The sequence below is a fragment of the Triturus cristatus genome, chromosome 2_1 (assembly GCF_964204655.1).
Source record: "Triturus cristatus chromosome 2_1, aTriCri1.1, whole genome shotgun sequence".
NCBI classification, from domain to species: domain Eukaryota; kingdom Metazoa; phylum Chordata; class Amphibia; order Caudata; family Salamandridae; genus Triturus; species Triturus cristatus.
Genome location: NC_140581.1, coordinates 12229530 through 12247410, shown reverse-complemented (window position 1 = coordinate 12247410; position 17881 = coordinate 12229530). Strand labels below are relative to the sequence as shown.

Here is a 17881-nt window from a genome sequence, read left to right as displayed (position 1 = left end):
GCAAGTTTTTTCTCTTTTTGTGGGGTGGGGGATGGGTGCCATTTTGTAATACATATTGTAATCTTTTCCTTTTTTTGTTTTTTGTACTGGCAAATTAAATTAAAAAAATAAAAAAATAAATAAAAAATAAATAAAAAACAAGATGTATTTGTGAAGAGTTTGCATGACAAAGTCAAAGTTTTGTGTTGCCGCACTTTATTCTTCTTTATACCTTGGGTGGTATTTGGTCATGTTGTGCTTCACAATTTTGTTTGTCGTAGTGGGCGTTAGTCCCATCTACTCAGCTTTTAAGGGGCGTTCGTCCCACCTACGTTATTTGTAATGGGCGTTTGTCCCATTTACTCAGTTTATAGGGGGTGTTAGTCCCCCCTATGTAATTAGTAATGGGTGTCAGTCCCTTTAACAGTCTGCACTATGGGTTGAAGTCCCATTTTAGCATGTTTTGACCCTTACATGCGGGGTGGCAAGTTGGGTTATAGTCCCTTCTCCACATTTTTCTTGGTTGTGTTCCTTACATAGGAATACGCACATGGGTGCCTTCCACCCATAGTAAGAAGAACGTACATGGGTGTGGTCCACCCATAGTGTTTGAGTTCTGGGGGTGCTTTACTCCCATGTGTCACATCACTGAGTTTGAGTTCTCAGAGTCTGTTTCTACCATGTTTCTCTGCACATTGTTTGACGTGGATTGTCTTGTCGTGTTATCTCACTATTTGTCTGTGAGCTGAACGTTCTTTGAATTTTCTCTTTGTTTTAAAAAGTTTTGAGGAGGATGGTGATAGTTTGTTTGAAATTCTTCATTCTTCTTCCCTCCTTTGCTTAGTCTGTGTTCCCTCTTGAGGTGTGGTTTTTACCATTCATCCCTGGGCTATAGACGATTGCCTTCCTTTCTACATTGTGTGTATAGTTGTATTTCATTTTAAGTATGGCTTTATTGTTTTTCAATTCTTAAGGGAGAAGATAATGTAGTATCTTCCTGTTGTATTTATAATGTTCCCTTTTACCTTGTTCCTAGCTGCTCAGCCAGTGTGTGTGTGTTCTGTATTGAATGTTGGTGTGATGGACATAAGTGGAATGCTTGGGTGCAGACAGTTGGAAGATGGGCTGAGCAGCTAGCAGGCTGCTCCTGGTGGGGCTGCTAGCTTTGATGTGAAGATCTCAATAAATAACTTAAAGACACTACTCGGCTATGTCTGCTGTGTCACCTCTACGGATGGAGCCTTCTTTTTACAGTATTGCTCCAGGTAAAATCTGTCACCTGGTCATTCACTGATTCCTCATTCTAGACCGGATTCTTAGTGGTTATAGACCGACCGCAGCGCTATTCCGTACTGGTGACTAAGAAGCTTGGCTTGCCAGGCACTGAAGTGCAGGGAGGGGCTGCGGAGTGAACAGCCCCCTACGGTTCTAGTCTGTCCTCTTTATCTGCGCTGCTTTGCCCCACAGGTGTCAGTGCTGCATGCTCTACCCTCACCACAGACTCCACCGTGCCAACTTCACCTTCACTCAATCGCCAACACCATTCCCAATATGGCGGCACATCATGAACTCCGTCGTCCTCATAGTCATTGCACAGACAAAATATTAGCAATAGACTTCGAAGAATGCGTGGGTACATCTGAGAGCAGCGTGGCAATGCTGAGCAATGAGCCACGTGACTATTCAATCCTAATGAACAATCATACAAAACACTGGTGGTTAACCAGTACACGTGTGAAACCAACAACTGAAGTCAACTTCCTAAACCAGGATAGCATAGAACAGCCGTCGAAGCACAACTTCTTCTAACCCGCATCATCAAGAGCATGTACAGAACCCGTGAACACGGCTTGTGTAGAAGAACCCTTCAAATGCTCAAACTCTCCATCTGACCCAAGAGGGCTCCAATTCACTCACAAAGACTCTTGGGATGAATGGGACATACAGACCTAGAAACCTTTGTCTGCGTCTAGTCAGGTCCCTTCTGAAGAGCAGCTTCTGGCTGAGGGCTGGTGACAAAGCCTAGAAATAGCCCTTATGATATGTCCACAAGACCTTCCCTGCACCATGTGAATGAGTTTCATGTGTACCTGTACAAGGTGGGATCCAGGAGTCCGAACATCTCCTTGTCGGTGGCTGAGATCCCCGCAAACATGCAGTAGAAGATGTGGAAGTTCCGCTCTCCAGCATCCTGCTGGGCCACGCGGGACTTCTCGAGGAGGTACTCATTGATCTTCGCCCCTTTAACTGGAGAGAAAAGAGTCCTAATCAGCGAAGAGGGACACCTCTCTCAGCACTCACCCCCCCAGACTCTTGTTAGTGATTCACTCTTGCAACAAGACAGACCTGGTCATAGGCTCTATATGGAGAGACTTGGGCCACAATGTGAGGAAACAGTGGACTCTTGAAATATTCCCACTTTTAGAGCTCCTTTGCTTCTTCCCGCTGACCTCACTCGACTACTTTCGTGATCCTGTACCATGCCCCTGGGGTCGCCGCTCCTGAGGGTAACATGACCCTATTCTTCACTGCAGTACCTGGGGCTTAGAAGTTCACTACTAAACCTCTCAGCCTGCTTCTTCCTTTCCAACACACTAGGCTCTTGGCACTTTCACCAACTTTTTACTCCCCTCCATTCAGGGAAGCAGGACTTCAGTTTCACTCCCACTCCCTTCTTGGATTCACCCTGTCCTCTGCTGAGTTCCTGGTGACAACCCATCTTCAAATGGTCAATGTGGTGCGCTCTCTGGTCATCAAGCTTTGTATCCGTTACTCGCACCATCTGCTTGAGTATCGCACCTCACAACGCCTAGAAAATGAGCCCTCCTCTTCTGAGCACTCCCCGTCGCGCACCACCAGCGCCAACTCCTCCATACACTCACCCGTGCCGTTGTGGAACCTCAGCTGGATGTACTTTCCAAACCGGCTGCTGTTGTCATTCATGACCGTCTGGGCATTGCCGAAGGCTTCCAAGAGCGGGTTCACCTGCAAGCAAAATACATAACCTAGATCACTCGTGGTTAAAGAGAACATGTATAAATTTAGAACATAGATCACATGTGGTGGATGAAAACATGTATATATGTAGAACATGGACCAGTTGTGGTGAACAAGAACATCTATAAATGCAGAACATGTATTACTTGTGGTGGAAGGATAAAGAACAGGAGAATTCCTCTAGTGCTGGAGGTTGTAGGTGGTGGGATGAAGGAACATCACTAGTCCATAAACACCTCAAAGACAGTTAAAGGTTTAACATGTAGGTGCAGTGCGTGAACTTTGACAAAAAAACATAAATCCTCCGGAGTAAGTTGCAAATAATTCCAGCCAAAGACATTTTCAGAAAAAATGGAACACACAGTCACTCTCAACATAAAATAACATTTCTCTATCAACACCAAAAACTACAGATTATACTCATATGATCTTGCTAAAAGGAGAATCACAAATTTAACAAGCATTAGCAAAGACAACATGCAGTGCAGCATGGCTAAAGTGTAAAAAAAGATGTGGCCACCCGCAGCATTTTTGTAGGTTCATGCACCATTCATGCGTGTGCCTACAAAATGATACAGGTGCTATTTTTTTTCTATTTAGTTACCAATCTCAGAATGATCAATAACAAAATGGAAAACACACAACTTTTTTTTATTTTTATTAAATAAAGAAAAAGTGGATGGGAGAAGTAAAGGCGGGTGGCAGAAGCAAAACCAGAGGCAGGGGCAAAAGTGGGTACGCGGGCGAAAGCAACACACAGCTGGGAGCATCGCCGAGGGTGCAGGTGGGAGGTGGAGGATGGGCAACTGGTGAGAGCCACATGCAGTGGGTGGGGGAGCAGCACCGCTGGAAGGGGGGGGGGGGGGGGGGAGTAACGGGTGAGATCAACATGCAGCTGGCAGGGAAAGAGCACCAGTGGGGGGGGGGGGGGAAGCAACTGGTGAGAGCCACATGCAGCTCTGCCAAGTGCCACACATCAAGGGTGGAACTAACGTATTTCACTGCTTGCCCCCGCATGGCCGCTCTGAAATGTGATGCCACGCAATTCCTAGCTTCTACTCTAGCTGAGATGGCATGTCCCCCTTTCAATCCGGCAAGCATCAATATTCCCTGCCCAGATCTGTTAAAATTCCCTGCTGTGTGCCAGTGCAGTTTCTATGGGAGGGGAGAACAGACGTTATACTGGTTGCGGCCGTGCTAGGGCTGGACTGTGATGTTCAGCCTCTCAAACTCACTAGTCTGCCACACGCTGGTTCAGGAGCTTGTATTAAAGTTACAGCGCATGCCCAGGACTGTCTCAGTATTTACTGCGTCAGACTCACCGCAAAGCAGCTGGGTTTAGCGGCTCCGCGGACCTCTGGTGCTTGCGCCTTGAAATGACAAAGCATGCGACCCCAGACGTGGCGAGCAGAGCACGTTGTAACGCATACCTTTTGTGCCAACAACTCCCCTTAACACTCAAAAGTCCGATGGAGAGTCCTGCTCGCGTCGTCAGACATGTCAGGCCTACAGCTCTACAGAACAAGCATTTGCAATGCAATAGGTCTCGCATCTACATGAGTTTGAGCTAGTGGCATTGTAAATGACAATATGTTTTATTTATGTTTTATTATTTAAAAACATAAATAGAAGGCATTGTCATTTACATTGCCAAGAGCTCAATCTTGCATAAATGCGAGACCTATTGCTTTGCAAATGCTTGTTTAAAACAAGCATTGACAAAGCCATTAGTTCTGGTCTTGGAAGCTGGTACAATGGTTTTCTTTTTTTTTTTTTTTTAATGCGTATGGCACAAAAATAACAAGATAAAGACAATGCTGTTTACACACAGTGGCAATATTATTGCAATACAAAAATGTTACATTTCAAAGAATAACAATTATATGTATACATTAAATTATATATATTTCATAGCAGGAAAAACATTCTTACACGGACATAAGAGTACATTTTAAAAAAAAACTAAGAACAGAAAGGAAAAGAAAAACACACTTAAAAGAAAAATATTGGCCCATCAGCCCGGACATGGACATCTTTTTAGACGGGTTGCATACGCAATCAGGAAAAGTGCCTTTGCGCACAGTGCAAGAGAGACTAAGGCTAAAGGGGCCGACCCACTGTGCGATGCGCAGGTGCCAAAAGCAGAATGCGAATGTTAGTTGAACAAACCAATTGATGAAGCGCACTTACTTCCATATGTATGCATTTTTTATTTAGGATTTTTTTTTATTACATCAGGCTGGTGAGACGGCTAGTGTCATCTCCAGGCCACATCTTGAATAGCTGGCTTTTGCTGCAGAGCAATTGTATCAAGAGGACTTCTACCTAGTGACTTCTCTTCTTTACATCCCTACGCCTCATTAGTGCACCTTGGATGCCAGCTAGTGGACAGCAAGTATCCAGGCGCTGCAGCACGATCGAGTATTTCTGCTGGCGCCAATGTTTACCCTGATGGACCTTTCCTAAGAGCCCTGGTGTTTGGCCCTCAACGGAAAGGGAGCATCAGAGTTCGTACAACACACAAGTAATGACGTCATTCCCCATATTGGCCCAGCGACTGCTGCTACTTACTGCTCGATAACGACCAAGCCCACCCACTCACACAGGTATTATGCGCCACGTTACCTTTAACTCGCAAAGTACATTCATTCCGCCGTTGTTGTTATGAAGTAAACACTTTTCCACAGAGTTAAGTGTGGGTCTTCGAAACCGTAACAGTCACTACAAGTAAACAGACATCACATTGTGCATACTTCTAGTCCACTCACACCCTTCAGCCCATTAACCCAATGCTTTAGCATCCAGTCATCCGACACCCTCGTCTTGGTCACCTGCAATGCCGTTGGGATGAACCCAACCTTTCCACCCATTGAAGAACACTTTAGTATTTCCCGGTTTATGTTGCTTCATTTACGTCATTGGAAAGGACAGAAAATTAAAGAAGGTTTTCCTAGGATTCGAACTCGTGACCTGCCAATCAGCGCTCTTTTCAAGGAACGAGCATTCAACTCGCTGAGCTACATCGCCAGAATGACGTCATGATTTCCCAAACGGGAGCAGAGTGAAGCACTTTAGAGCAGACAAAGAAAATGAACACTGCCCCGTTAAATGTGCCAACACGCAACTATACGTAATGTTAAGCCAATGCGCTCGAAACATACCGCCCGAGATAGAAGGCGGACAAGTAAAAGTCACTCTTTGCAAATTAAATCAATTAAACGGGGAGTTTTCTGCTGAAAAGGAGATCCTGAGCAGCCACACTTGAATAACAAAGCCCTGTCTTGTCGAGTTTGCTAAACGAAGCGCTGCACGGAATGTGAAACATATTTCAAAACAGTGGTACTGGCGAGATCAAAAAGCAAAAGTGACACCAATAAATAGAACACTTAATTAACAAAGCCCTGTCTTGTCAACTCTGCCATAAGCTAAAGACACGCCGTGCACGTGCATATCTCCTGTCCAAGCAGGCACGTCCATACACGTGCACATCGCCTGTCCAGGCGCGTGTACATCTCCTGTCCCCCTTCCGAAAAGAAATCGACAATAGATCTCACCAAGAGAGCAGCGCATGCGCTACGTCGCTAGGCGAGACCTAAAAACCAAACTGCAGCTAGAAGCGTCATGGAGGAGCAACTCTCCCTCTCTTCGGCCAGGTCTCTCCTCTTAGAGCTCAGGGCACAGCAGACTCTTGGCATAGCACTGCACATCTCACAGGAAAGCACGTGGAAGCTTGAACACGCAGAAGGAAGAGGTCAGAAATTTATTTTTTTAGTTAAAAAAATAGTTTGAAGTTATCTGGTTACGTGTTTTTGTTTTTTTAGATCGGTTTTGTTCCTCATGTATTCAGGTTAGATGCAAGTGACGAATATCATTGCACATAGCCTTCGTGTCGCAATTACTTCCTGTAAGTGGCTACTTTCTTAACCTGTGCCAGCCAGCCTCCCTGTGGCATACAAATCCCAAAATGCTGTATTACCACCAGCACATTCCACTCATCGTCAAAGTGCAATGATGGGCTCCTGCACAAAACTGTTTCTTGGAGCATTTTTATTGCTTTAGTTAGTGACACACTTTCAGACCAGTTGTAACTCATGTTGCGGACACCCAGCCAATACCACATTTTTCGGGTGGTTTCAGTCGTGCTGGCTGGGTGTCTGCAAAATGAGGTACAACTGCCCTGTGCTTTGGAGCACGTTTCGTTTTTCGTTAGTCAAATAGGTTTAATTATTGATATTTAGCTCTTTTTCTTGTCTTTATTGCTTGATTTTGCTTGCGAGTGTCACTCATATTTGTTGAATGTCACTCATAATTACACTAAATTTGTGAAAATGTTACACGTAAGCAATCTGAAACCTTGGCAGCTATGCACATGCAGCAGGCAGGGAAGGAGCACCGGTGAGGGGGGGGGGGGGGTGGAGAAGCAACTGGTGAGAGCCACATGCAGTGGGCAGGGAGAAGCACCAGTGGAGGGGTGCAGAAGGAACTGGTGAGAGCCACATGCAGCGGGCAGGGAGAAGCACCAGTGGAGGGGTGCAGAAGGAACTGGTGAGAGCCACATGCAGCGGGCAGGGAGAAGCACCAGTGGAGGGGTGGAGAAGCAACTGGTGATAGCCACATGCAGCGGACAGGGAGAAGCACCAGTGGAGGGGTGGAGAAGCAACTGGTGAGAGCCACATGCAGCGGGCAGGGAGAAGCACCAGTGGAGGGGTGGAGAAGCAACTGGTGAGAGCCACATGCAGCGGGCAGGGAGAAGCACCAGTGGAGGGGTGGAGAAGCAACTGGTGAGAGCCACATGCAGTGGCAGGGAAGGAGCACTGGTGGGGGGGGAAGCAACTGGTGAGAGCCACATGCAGTGGGCAGGGAGAAGCACCAGTGGAGGGGTGGAGAAGCAACTGGTGAGAGCCACATGCAGCGGGCAGGGAGAAGCACCAGTGGAGGGGTGGAGAAGCAACTGGTGAGAGCCACATGTAGCGGGCAGGGTGAAGCACCAGTGGAGGGGTGGAGAAGCAACTGGTGAGAGCCACATGCAGCGGGCAGGGAGAAGCACCAGTGGAGGGGTGGAGAAGCAACTGGTGAGAGCCACATGCAGCGGGCAGGGAGAAGCACCAGTGGAGGGGTGGAGAAGCAACTGGTGAGAGCCACATGCAGCGGGCAGGGAGAAGCACCAGTGGAGGGGTGGAGAAGCAACTGGTGAGAGCCACATGCAGCGGGCAGGGAGAAGCACCAGTGGAGGGGTGGAGAAGCAACTGGTGAGAGCCACATGCAGCGGGCAGGGTGAAGCACCAGTGGAGGGGTGGAGAAGCAACTGGTGAGAGCCACATGCAGCGGGCAGGGAGAAGCACCAGTGGAGGGGTGGAGAAGCAACTGGTGAGAGCCACATGCAGCGGGCAGGGAGAAGCACCAGTGGAGGGGTGGAGAAGCAACTGGTGAGAGCCACATGCAGCGGGCAGGGTGAAGCACCAGTGGAGGGGTGGAGAAGCAACTGGTGAGAGCCACATGCAGCGGGCAGGGAGAAGCACCAGTGGAGGGGTGGAGAAGCAACTGGTGAGAGCCACATGCAGCGGGCAGGGAGAAGCACCGGTGGAGAAGCAACTGGTGAGAGCCACATGCAGCGGGCAGGGAGAAGCACCAGTGGAGGGGTGGAGAAGCAACTGGTGAGAGCCACATGCAGCGGGCAGGGAGAAGCACCAGTGGAGGGGTGGAGAAGCAACTGGTGAGAGCCACATGCAGCGGGCAGGGAGAAGCACCAGTGGAGGGGTGGAGAAGCAACTGGTGAGAGCCACATGCAGCGGGCACGGAGAAGCACCAGTGGAGGGGTGGAGAAGCAACTGGTGAGAGCCACATGCAGCGGGCAGGGAAGCACCACCAGTGCGGAAGAAGCAACTGGTGAGAGCCACATGCAGCGGGCAGGGAGAAGCACCAGTGGAGGGGTGGAGAAGCAACTGGTGAGAGCCACATGCAGCGGGCAGGGAGAAGCACCAGTGGAGGGGTGGAGAAGGAACTGGTGAGAGCCACATGCAGCGGGCAGGGAAGCTGCACCGGTGGGTGGGGAGAAGAAACTGGTGAGAGACACATGCAGTAGCTGCATCAGCGGAGGGGGGGGGGAAGCACCTGGTGAGTGCAACGTGCAGCGGGCATGGGAGGAGCACCAGTGGGAGTTGGAGGGGGTGGAGAAGGAACTGGTGAGAGCCACGTGAAGCGGGCAGGGAAGGAGCACCAGTGACGAGGGGACAACTGGTGAGAGCCACATGTAGTGGGCAGGGAAGCAGCACCAGTGGCGGGGTGGGGGGGGGTGAGGAGAAGCAATTGGTGGGAGACACATGCAGCGGGCAGGGAAGGAGCACCAGTGGTGGGGGGAGCAACTAGTGAGAACAACAGGCAGCAGGGAAGGGAAGCGGCACCAGTGGCGGGGCGGGGGGAGGAAAAGCAACTGGTGAAAGCAACAGGCGGCAGGGAAGCAGCACCGGTGGGTGGGGGGGGGGGGGGAGAAGCAACAATTGAGCGCAACATGCAGTGGGCAGGGAAGCAGCTCAGGGGCTATCAGTGGGAGTATGGGTTGAGGAAGGGAAGCAACTGGAAGACAGGAGTGTGAGGGTGGGGAAAGAACAGACAGAGGGGGTGGGGAGGAGAAGCAACGGTAAAAGCAAAGTGAGGCGGACGGGGAAGAAGCACACGAGTGAAGAAGCAACGGGGGAGTACACGAGGGCCAGTGGTACATTGAGGGGGAGTGGAGAAGCACACTCATGATGGAGAGCAATACAGTGTCCATGGAGAGAGAAGTAAACAATGGATACAGGTGGAAAACACATGCACTATAATGGAGTGCCTAACTGAAAAGAAGAAAATAATGCTTGGAAAGCAAGGAGCTGAAGAAAAGAAGCAAGAAGAGATGGTAAATAGTGAATGTTCCATGGGAGGGATGAACACAAGTGACAAGTGGGGACATGAATAAGAAGCAGGAAAATGAGTGACATGAAATACAACCAATGGTAAGCAATGGGAGGCCTTCAAGCTCATGAATATTCTTGGTAAGCCAACAGAACTAGGACCGACGCCCACCGCCACCGCTCAACCACGTCACTGTGGGACTCCACCTGCTAACCAACAGAGCTGGGATCGACATCTACCCCCACCGCTTGACCACCTCACTGTGGAACTTCACCTGGTGACTAAAGGAGCCAGGACCTACACTCACGCCCACCGCTGACAACAAGAATCTTGCGATCGTCATGGACAACAAACTCAACAAACGCCCAAGTCAAAAACATAACCGCCTCATGACTGCGTATTCTGAAGATGCGGAGGAAGATTTTCAAATGGCTCCCAATCAGCACCTGGAAAACCATCATGCAGGCCTTCGTCACAAGCAAGCCGGACTACGGGAACACCCTCTATGCCGGGATCAACAAAAAACTCCACACCTCCCACTCGTTACTCACACCTTACCACACCTGAAGAAGCTCCACTGACTCCACGTTCACAGATGAGCACAATTCAAACTCATAACCCACACGTTAAAGGCACTACATGACACTGGCCCAGCACGCCTCAACAATCGCATTTGCTTTCACAAACCTTCATGACCATTCCCACATGAACAGAAAACCAGATCCGGGGGGAGAGCCTTCTCCTTCCTCGCTCCTCAAGCGTGAAGCGACCGGCCTCTACCTATAAGAGCCTTTTAGTAGGGTGCACCTTAGCAGGAGGTGTATCCTGTCTAGCAAGCAACTGTCCTTTGCCAATGCTAATGCCCACGTGTCTGGGGGCCTATTGTGCTGCTGTTGGGTGTGTCAAGTGGAGACGCGAGCAGGCTCCCGGAAGGGTCACTGCAGACGTGACCTTGAGCACTGATGGGCAAATCTTGGTTCAATGTTGGACCCATGTGCTACATTCTATGGAAAGGGATTCACAGTTACCTGGGTGCGGAGAAATCAATCAATCAGGGGCTTGTACAGCGCAAGCTGCTCACCCAGAAATGGGTCTCAAGGCGCTGGGGAATAGCAGGGGGTTTGAGACAGCACTTAACCCAACCTCTAGGCTCTAGATGACAATTAATTGATGCAGCAATGTATGTGGGCACAGGACTCCTGGCAGCAGTTACCCATTGCTCAGAGTTCAGATCTGGTCCTTCAAGGCTGTGGCAATGTTTGCGGACAGTGAGTTTGGCATGAAGTTGGCGGATCTCAGCCAGTGGCCCCAAAAAGATGATCATGAGGACCGCATCTGTAGTTCGTCCACTAACCGTGGCTCCACACTCATGTCGATGGTGAGAAGCCTGCGATGGCCGGGATGTTACACTTGAGCTGTGCTCTCTTCTGGTGCCGGGGTTGATGTCCCTTCTGCTTCATCCTACATACGGAGTCTATAGGAAGAGACACATCCCACACGATGGCCTCTTCCACTGGCGCTACAGCCCACAGCGAGGGGGACGGACAGGAGCGGGCCATGCAGGACAGAGGCGCCTCTCCTCTGTGACCAGGAAGAGTTAAAAAACAACCCATCTGACCTGAGGCTCATGAAAGTAAAAATAGTATGGGCACGGTCACTGTACGAGCTGCTCCAGCCGACGGAGATGGATCGAAGACCAAGGGCCATCCGCGAGAGTCCGTAAAACTCCAAAGCTTCACAAACCGACCAACTCTGATCAACTCTTGACCAACAGGTGCCCAGGATCAAGTGTGACAGAAACAAGCAGAGGTTGCGTAGCCTCCTTGAACTCGTTGGAAAGGACTGTTGCAACCTGGGTGCAGCTGCTGCAGTCTTGGGCCTCATGGACTATGTTCAGTCTCTTCCCGCTCACCTCGGTGAGCAGCGGCCTCGCCTTGGCAAAGTGCTTCTTAGCCACAACATCCTCATTCCAACAGAACCAGTCTTTCGGAGTTCTCCTGCCTCTGGGAGATCTCCATTAGTCATGGTGGTGAGATGTGACGGTACAGAGCTGACAAGTGTCGTTTTCAGGGTTAGGGACCCCACCCAGGGAAATCCAATCCTTTCTGTAGATCTGATCCACGACTCACTGGTCATATGAGGACTCCTCGCGAATGCGAATCATGGCGGTCCTGCGGTATATTACTGGGGGTCACTCCTGGGCTGTTGCAGTCTGAGCCTTTACAGCCCCTCCCTACCCCTCTGGCCTTTCCAGTTCCCAGTACCATATTTTTGGTCACATCTTCAAATATCTCACCTCAGTCATGGTATCAATGGTGCACAGTATGGTTTGTGGAAAACAAGCATATGCCACATACATTCACTCATGCAGCCACCATCACTCGGGTCCCCCGAAGTGAGGGCGCCCTTCGGCCTCTGCAATGCTGCTGACACTACCCAACATTTTGACAATGATGACTTCAGAAACATCCTGTTTACATTAGTGGTTATATTATGGCCATATATTACTGATCTACCAAAACACTGAAGAGTTTTGCAAACACACTGGAGAACTCGAGAGAACACCCCGGTTCTGCCGAAGCAAACAATAGCATCTTGGAGCTCTTATCATTTCAGGCGTGTCAGCTCTGTTTTTTCCAAAAGTAGGTCCCTTGGAGACCACTGCGACCGGCATCCGCCCATCCGCGCCAGACTCCGAGGGGCCTGTGTGGGTGGTTGTGCCACTGCAGTAGTTACAGCACAAGCATGGAACAAACTACCCCTCGATCTGCGTTCCCAATCCAATGTTTGAAAATGTACAAGGCCCTAAAACTCCATGTATTTAATGACCTGCAGCACATCAGCCTTTTATAGTTTGAGCGCATCTTGCATACGTTACATGTTTTGTCAAATGCCTTCTGTTAGCGCCAGGAGACCTTAAGGTAAACCAATACTGCTAATTTGCACACATTCTTTATTTTAATACAATGTTATGTAACCTGAGGTACCCTGAGGGCACACTGCACCCAAAAAGGTGCCAGGTCCGTGGGTGATTGGCATACAGGAGGCGGTGATCCCACTCACCCCTCTGGGTGGCCAGACACACAAGGGTCGCCCAACAGTGCACACCTCCACCTGCCCCATTGGCATCTTTAGCGCCTCAAAACCACCGTCATCACAAGGAGCAAGAGACGAGCGAGAATTGGAACCACATGCCAGGGTTGGAGCACCTCAAAATGAGGGTGTCAACATGGAGCGGGGTCTTAAGTCTCCTCCCAGCCACGGACAACTGTCCAATCATTAGTGACCCAACCCCCTCAGTTTTAAAGCCTAGACCTCTACCTTGACAATACTCAATTATTTTCTTGGAACCGGACAATTGAGTAGAAGCTCGGGAGATACATTTCCCATATTACTGGCCAATAGAGGACTGTACGGGTCAATCAGGTCCTTTTAAGTTTTGGAACATCAGATGGTTCACACAATTGATTGAACCGAATGACAATGACTTACTTTGCAAATTTGACCTGATTACACTTTAAACATTGCATCTCAAGAATTTGTTTACGACAGCAAGCCCTGAAGAAGCCCGCATGAGGGTGAAACGTGTCGGTGATCATGAATTTAATTAATCAATAAAGAATAAAATAATTTTTGCATCTACAATCAAGTTCTGCCAGCACTTTTCTTTGCCGATGTAAAGGCACTGCAGACTGCGGAAAATAGATTTTATTACGTTTCTTTTGGCAGTACCAGAAAGTACTTCAAATGATATCCGTCACTAGGAATTGGGCATGCCATATCTAGAGGACACAATCAAGATTCAGCCTGTCCTTCTGTGGCACAGAATATGGACCGCAGATGAAACCACTTAATCGCCATATTTTAACAAACGTTTTGGGGGTCGAAGGGGTCCAACACATATGATGGATAGAATATGTTAAAATGTTTCTACTAAAGTTAGGACAATCTCTAGGAAAGATCTTAAAGCGAGCTGTATATGCTTGTTGGATGAAACTAGAGCTATAACCGAAATGAAAAAAATGAACGGTCCAAGCTCATCATCTTACTTTGATGACCCCGAGGACACAACCGTACATTTCCTTAAATATTGGTGATTTTGACTGATTCTTGTTGCTACGTTTCAGGCTGAATATTTTATATAGATCTTTAAGTCCCCCCGAATCAAATGACTGGTCAAAAACCCTATGCAAATGCCCGTGCGATGACATTTCTGTACAGTCAACCAAACACATTCTTCTGTAAATATTATACTATACCAAGAAGGAGATGGATTATTCCGGTACTAAAAAAATTTGGATAGAGACCATGTCGCCCCGCTTTTTTAGCACTGCAAGTTTTAGAAGATGTAATTGTTATTGACGCTTTTACAGCTTTTTTTAAAAAAAATGTTTATTATCGTAAATCCATTATAATGTGATTTTATCCATGTATCAAATTTGTGCTTATTGGAGCCATGACACGATTATGATTTTGTAATGGAATTTTAACAACTGGTCTATTGCACTGTGCTATTATGGTTATTTTTTATGGTAACCGAATAAAGATCTTTTGATTTGACTGGGAAGACCTTGTTGGGCTGCGCTTTTTGTTATATTGTCAATAAGCTTTATTACAAATTATCATTTATATGTTACTTATTTGAGTGCTGGGCCAACCTCTGCTTACTCTGCCTTGACAATGTCTGGTGGCCTTGGTTGAGATTTCAAAGTATGAGCACCCTGCGCCCAGCACCAGGAGGGTGCACTGTGCGTTGGTTCTGCACCCAGTACCCCGCACCAGGAGGTTGCAGCGCGTGTTGGTTCTGCACCTTGCGCCCCGCACCAGGAGGGTGCAGTGTGCGTTGGTTCTGCACCCAGCGCCCTGCACCAGGAGGGTGCAGCGCGTCGGTTCTGCACCCAGCGCCCCGCACCAGGAAAGTGCAGCGCGCGTTGGTTCTGCACCCAGCACGCCTGAACCACCTCCCCAAGTCTCAGAAGATGAGGCCTCACCAGGGGCTGGGTGAGCACTGACACAGGCCTCCCCTCACCTCTGGTTATATTCCTGATAAGGCACCCCTACATCCGGCCCCTCCCCGTCGCCCCCAGTCTGGAGTCATCAGATGCCCCCAGCCCAGAACCCTGGAGCGGCTTGCTGCCCTCCAGCCAGTGGGACCGGCACCGGACAGCCACTCCGCAACACCAAGGCATTTCTTTTGATGTGTGCTGGCTTCACCCCCTGCAGATCCAGGAAGAGAAAGGGTTAAAGTAAAGAGTGTCAAATGGAAGAGTCCAGCGCACCCAGACATCAAGCAGTGGTACCGGCCGGGCCGCTCTGCTGCCTCAAGCGGGGAGGGTCGAAGCAAAGAAACTGGCTTTGAAACCCCAGCTCTGTGAACCTATTCTCCTGAATGACATTACATGTCTGGGAGGAGAGGGAAAGCCGTGTGTAAACATGCACTGACAACACCAATTGTGTTGGCTTTGATGTGGTAAAACCCGCACACAAATCCTCTTTGCGCGCCTCAGAACATTAAAGTCAGAGTTGCTGGTTTTGCCAATGTGAATGATTTATTTAGAATTATTTTCCTTCAGTGGTTTGTGGTCTGATCTCACTTTCGAGAACTCTGCCCTGAACAAAGGGCCATGCTTTTAGCAATATAAAGATGTTTGTCACAGCCCATACACTCCCTGTTGACTCATCTCACCAAACCTTGACAAGTGGACCCAATGACGGGTGTAAAAGAGGGAGGGCCTTCTAAGTGCCAATGACTCCTATAAGAGGAGAGCACGGCTCGCCTCAGCTGGCGCTGCTCGCGACCGTGCTTATGACTCCGCCTCCTAGATGAACCTACAGTCCGGTTACTCCATCAATAGAGGAAGGGGCCAGGAGTTGAGGGGGATGGGCGCGGTCACGCAGGGCATAGTCCCAGCATGAGGGTTTTCACGCAGGGCATAGCCCCATGATGGGCGGTCTCACGCAGGGCATAGCCCCAGGATGGGCGGTCTCACGCAGGGCATAGCCCCAGGATGGGCGGTCTCACGCAGGGTGTGGCCCCAAGATTGTAGTTCTCAAGCATAGCGTGGCCCTAAAATGGTGGTTCTCACAGGGCGTGGCCCCATGAGGGGGGTTCTCACGCAGGGCGTGGCCCAAGAAGGTGGTTCTCATGCAGGGCGTGGCCCAAGAAGGGGGTTCTCACGCAGGGCGTGACCCAAGATGGTGGTTCTCACAGGCCATGGCCCCATGAGGGGGATTCTCACGCAGGGCGTGGCCCAAGAGGGGGATCTCAGAGGGCATGGGCCCAAGAGGGGGGTTATCACACAGGGTGTGGCCCAAGAGGGAGGTTCTCACACAGTGCGTGGCCCCAGGATGGGGGTTCTCACACAGGGCGTGGCCCAAGAGGGGGGGTTCTCACACAGGGCGTGGCCTCAGGAGGGGGGTACTCACGCAGGGCGTGGCCCAGGAGGGGGGTACTCACGCAGGGCGTGGCCCAGGAGGGGGGTACTCACGCAGGGCGTGGCCCAAGAGGAGGGTTCGCACGCAGGGCGTGGCCCAAGAGGAGGGTTCTCACGCAGGGTGTGGAGCAAGAGGGGGGTTCTCACACAGGGTGTGGCCCCAGGATGGGGGTTCTCATGCAAGGTGTGGCCCAAGAGGGGGGCTCTCACGCAGAGCGTGGCCCAAGAGGATGGTTCTCACGCAGGGCGTGGACCAAGAGGAGGGTTCTCACGCAGGGCGTGGCTGCAAGATGGGGGTTCTCACAGGGCATGGCCCCAAGAGGGGTTTCTCATGCAGGGTGTGGCCCCAAGGAGTGCGCTGTCACAGGCCGCAATCCCATACGAAATTTCAAAATATATTTAATGTCTAGTAAATTGCCAAAGCCTCACTTTCAACTACTGAGTGTTACCCCGAAACCGGTCCCAGGATACTTGTTTCCGGTTCAAGGAAGACCTGGCTTGGCAATTTGGGCTGGACTGTTTCCATGAGGCACAGGGTCAAGACTGATTTGCATATAGTGTGTCTGAACTGGGGTGGCGAAGTGAGCTAAAGATCGATGATGGATTCAACCCAGATCTGTGACTGGGGGCGAGTGTCTGAAAAGTTTCAGCGCTCAGTCCATCATCTCCTTGTTTTTGCTTTGTTCGCCCTAAGTTGGCAGGGTATGCCCAGACGTGGGTCCCTTGCTCACTTTGCCTCTGGAGTCAAGCTATCCTGGCTGATGATGGCTGATAGCCAGAAACCGGTCCCAGGAAGCTTGTTTCCGGTCCAGGGAAGACCTGGCTTGGCAGTTCGGGCTGGACTTTTCCCATGAGGCACAGGGTCAAGAATGATTTGCACATAGCTGGGTCTGAACTGAGGTGGCGAAGAACAATGATGGATTCAACGCAGATCTGTGACTGGGGGTGAGTGTCTGAAAGGTTTTAGCACTCCGTTTCATCAACTGCCACTCCCTCACATGAATCATCCCCCGCATCCCATGCTCTTAGTTTCATGGAACCAATTACATCAGCGTCTTCTTTAGCCAGATATCACAATTCCTTACCGGATACTGATCTCTGAACAGATTAAAAATTGACCACATTCCACAAGCTACCATTTTGGATTTGCAGAAGGTGGTCCCTGTTCATCACTTTTTATCTGTGGATCTCTCAGGACAAACTAGACCCGGCTACCTTCACTTTGAATTGTGTCCTGCTTGCATTGCACCCTAATATTTGACAACAGGAGGGGCTTGACTAGGGACCCAACACCAAAAGGGGAGAGGTAAGGGGAGTGTGCATTTCCAACAGGTGGAAACCAGCAGATGAGCTTCTTAGGGTCAGGAAGTCACTTCTAGGCGCTGTGTCGGCTGAATACAGTCATAGACGAGCGCTGCAATCCTGGCTAGTGCTATAGCAGAGATTGTACAAGCTTTTATTTGCGGTCTCATAACTGAACGAATTAAGTTATAGCTCAGCATTTGCTATCAATGGTGAGCCAAAGGGGTCTTCCAGGTGGTCTTTGGCAACTCTGGGTAAACATCTATATACCATCACCAGGA

The 17881-nt window shown here is 49.8% G+C and overlaps 1 protein-coding gene across 1 annotated transcript in view; it reads right to left on the bottom strand.

Moving 5' to 3' along the window:
- Window positions 1-17881, bottom strand: part of LOC146863614 (myosin-IIIb-like) — a 547606-nt gene that overhangs the window by 417877 nt on the left and 111848 nt on the right. Inside the window, exons 5-6 of the mRNA XM_085627644.1 lie at window positions 2862-2964; window positions 2070-2226 (exon numbers count right to left, since the gene is read on the bottom strand). Coding sequence (XP_085483770.1) covers window positions 2070-2226; window positions 2862-2964 — 260 coding nt within the window. The remainder of the gene's footprint in view (window positions 1-2069; window positions 2227-2861; window positions 2965-17881) is intronic.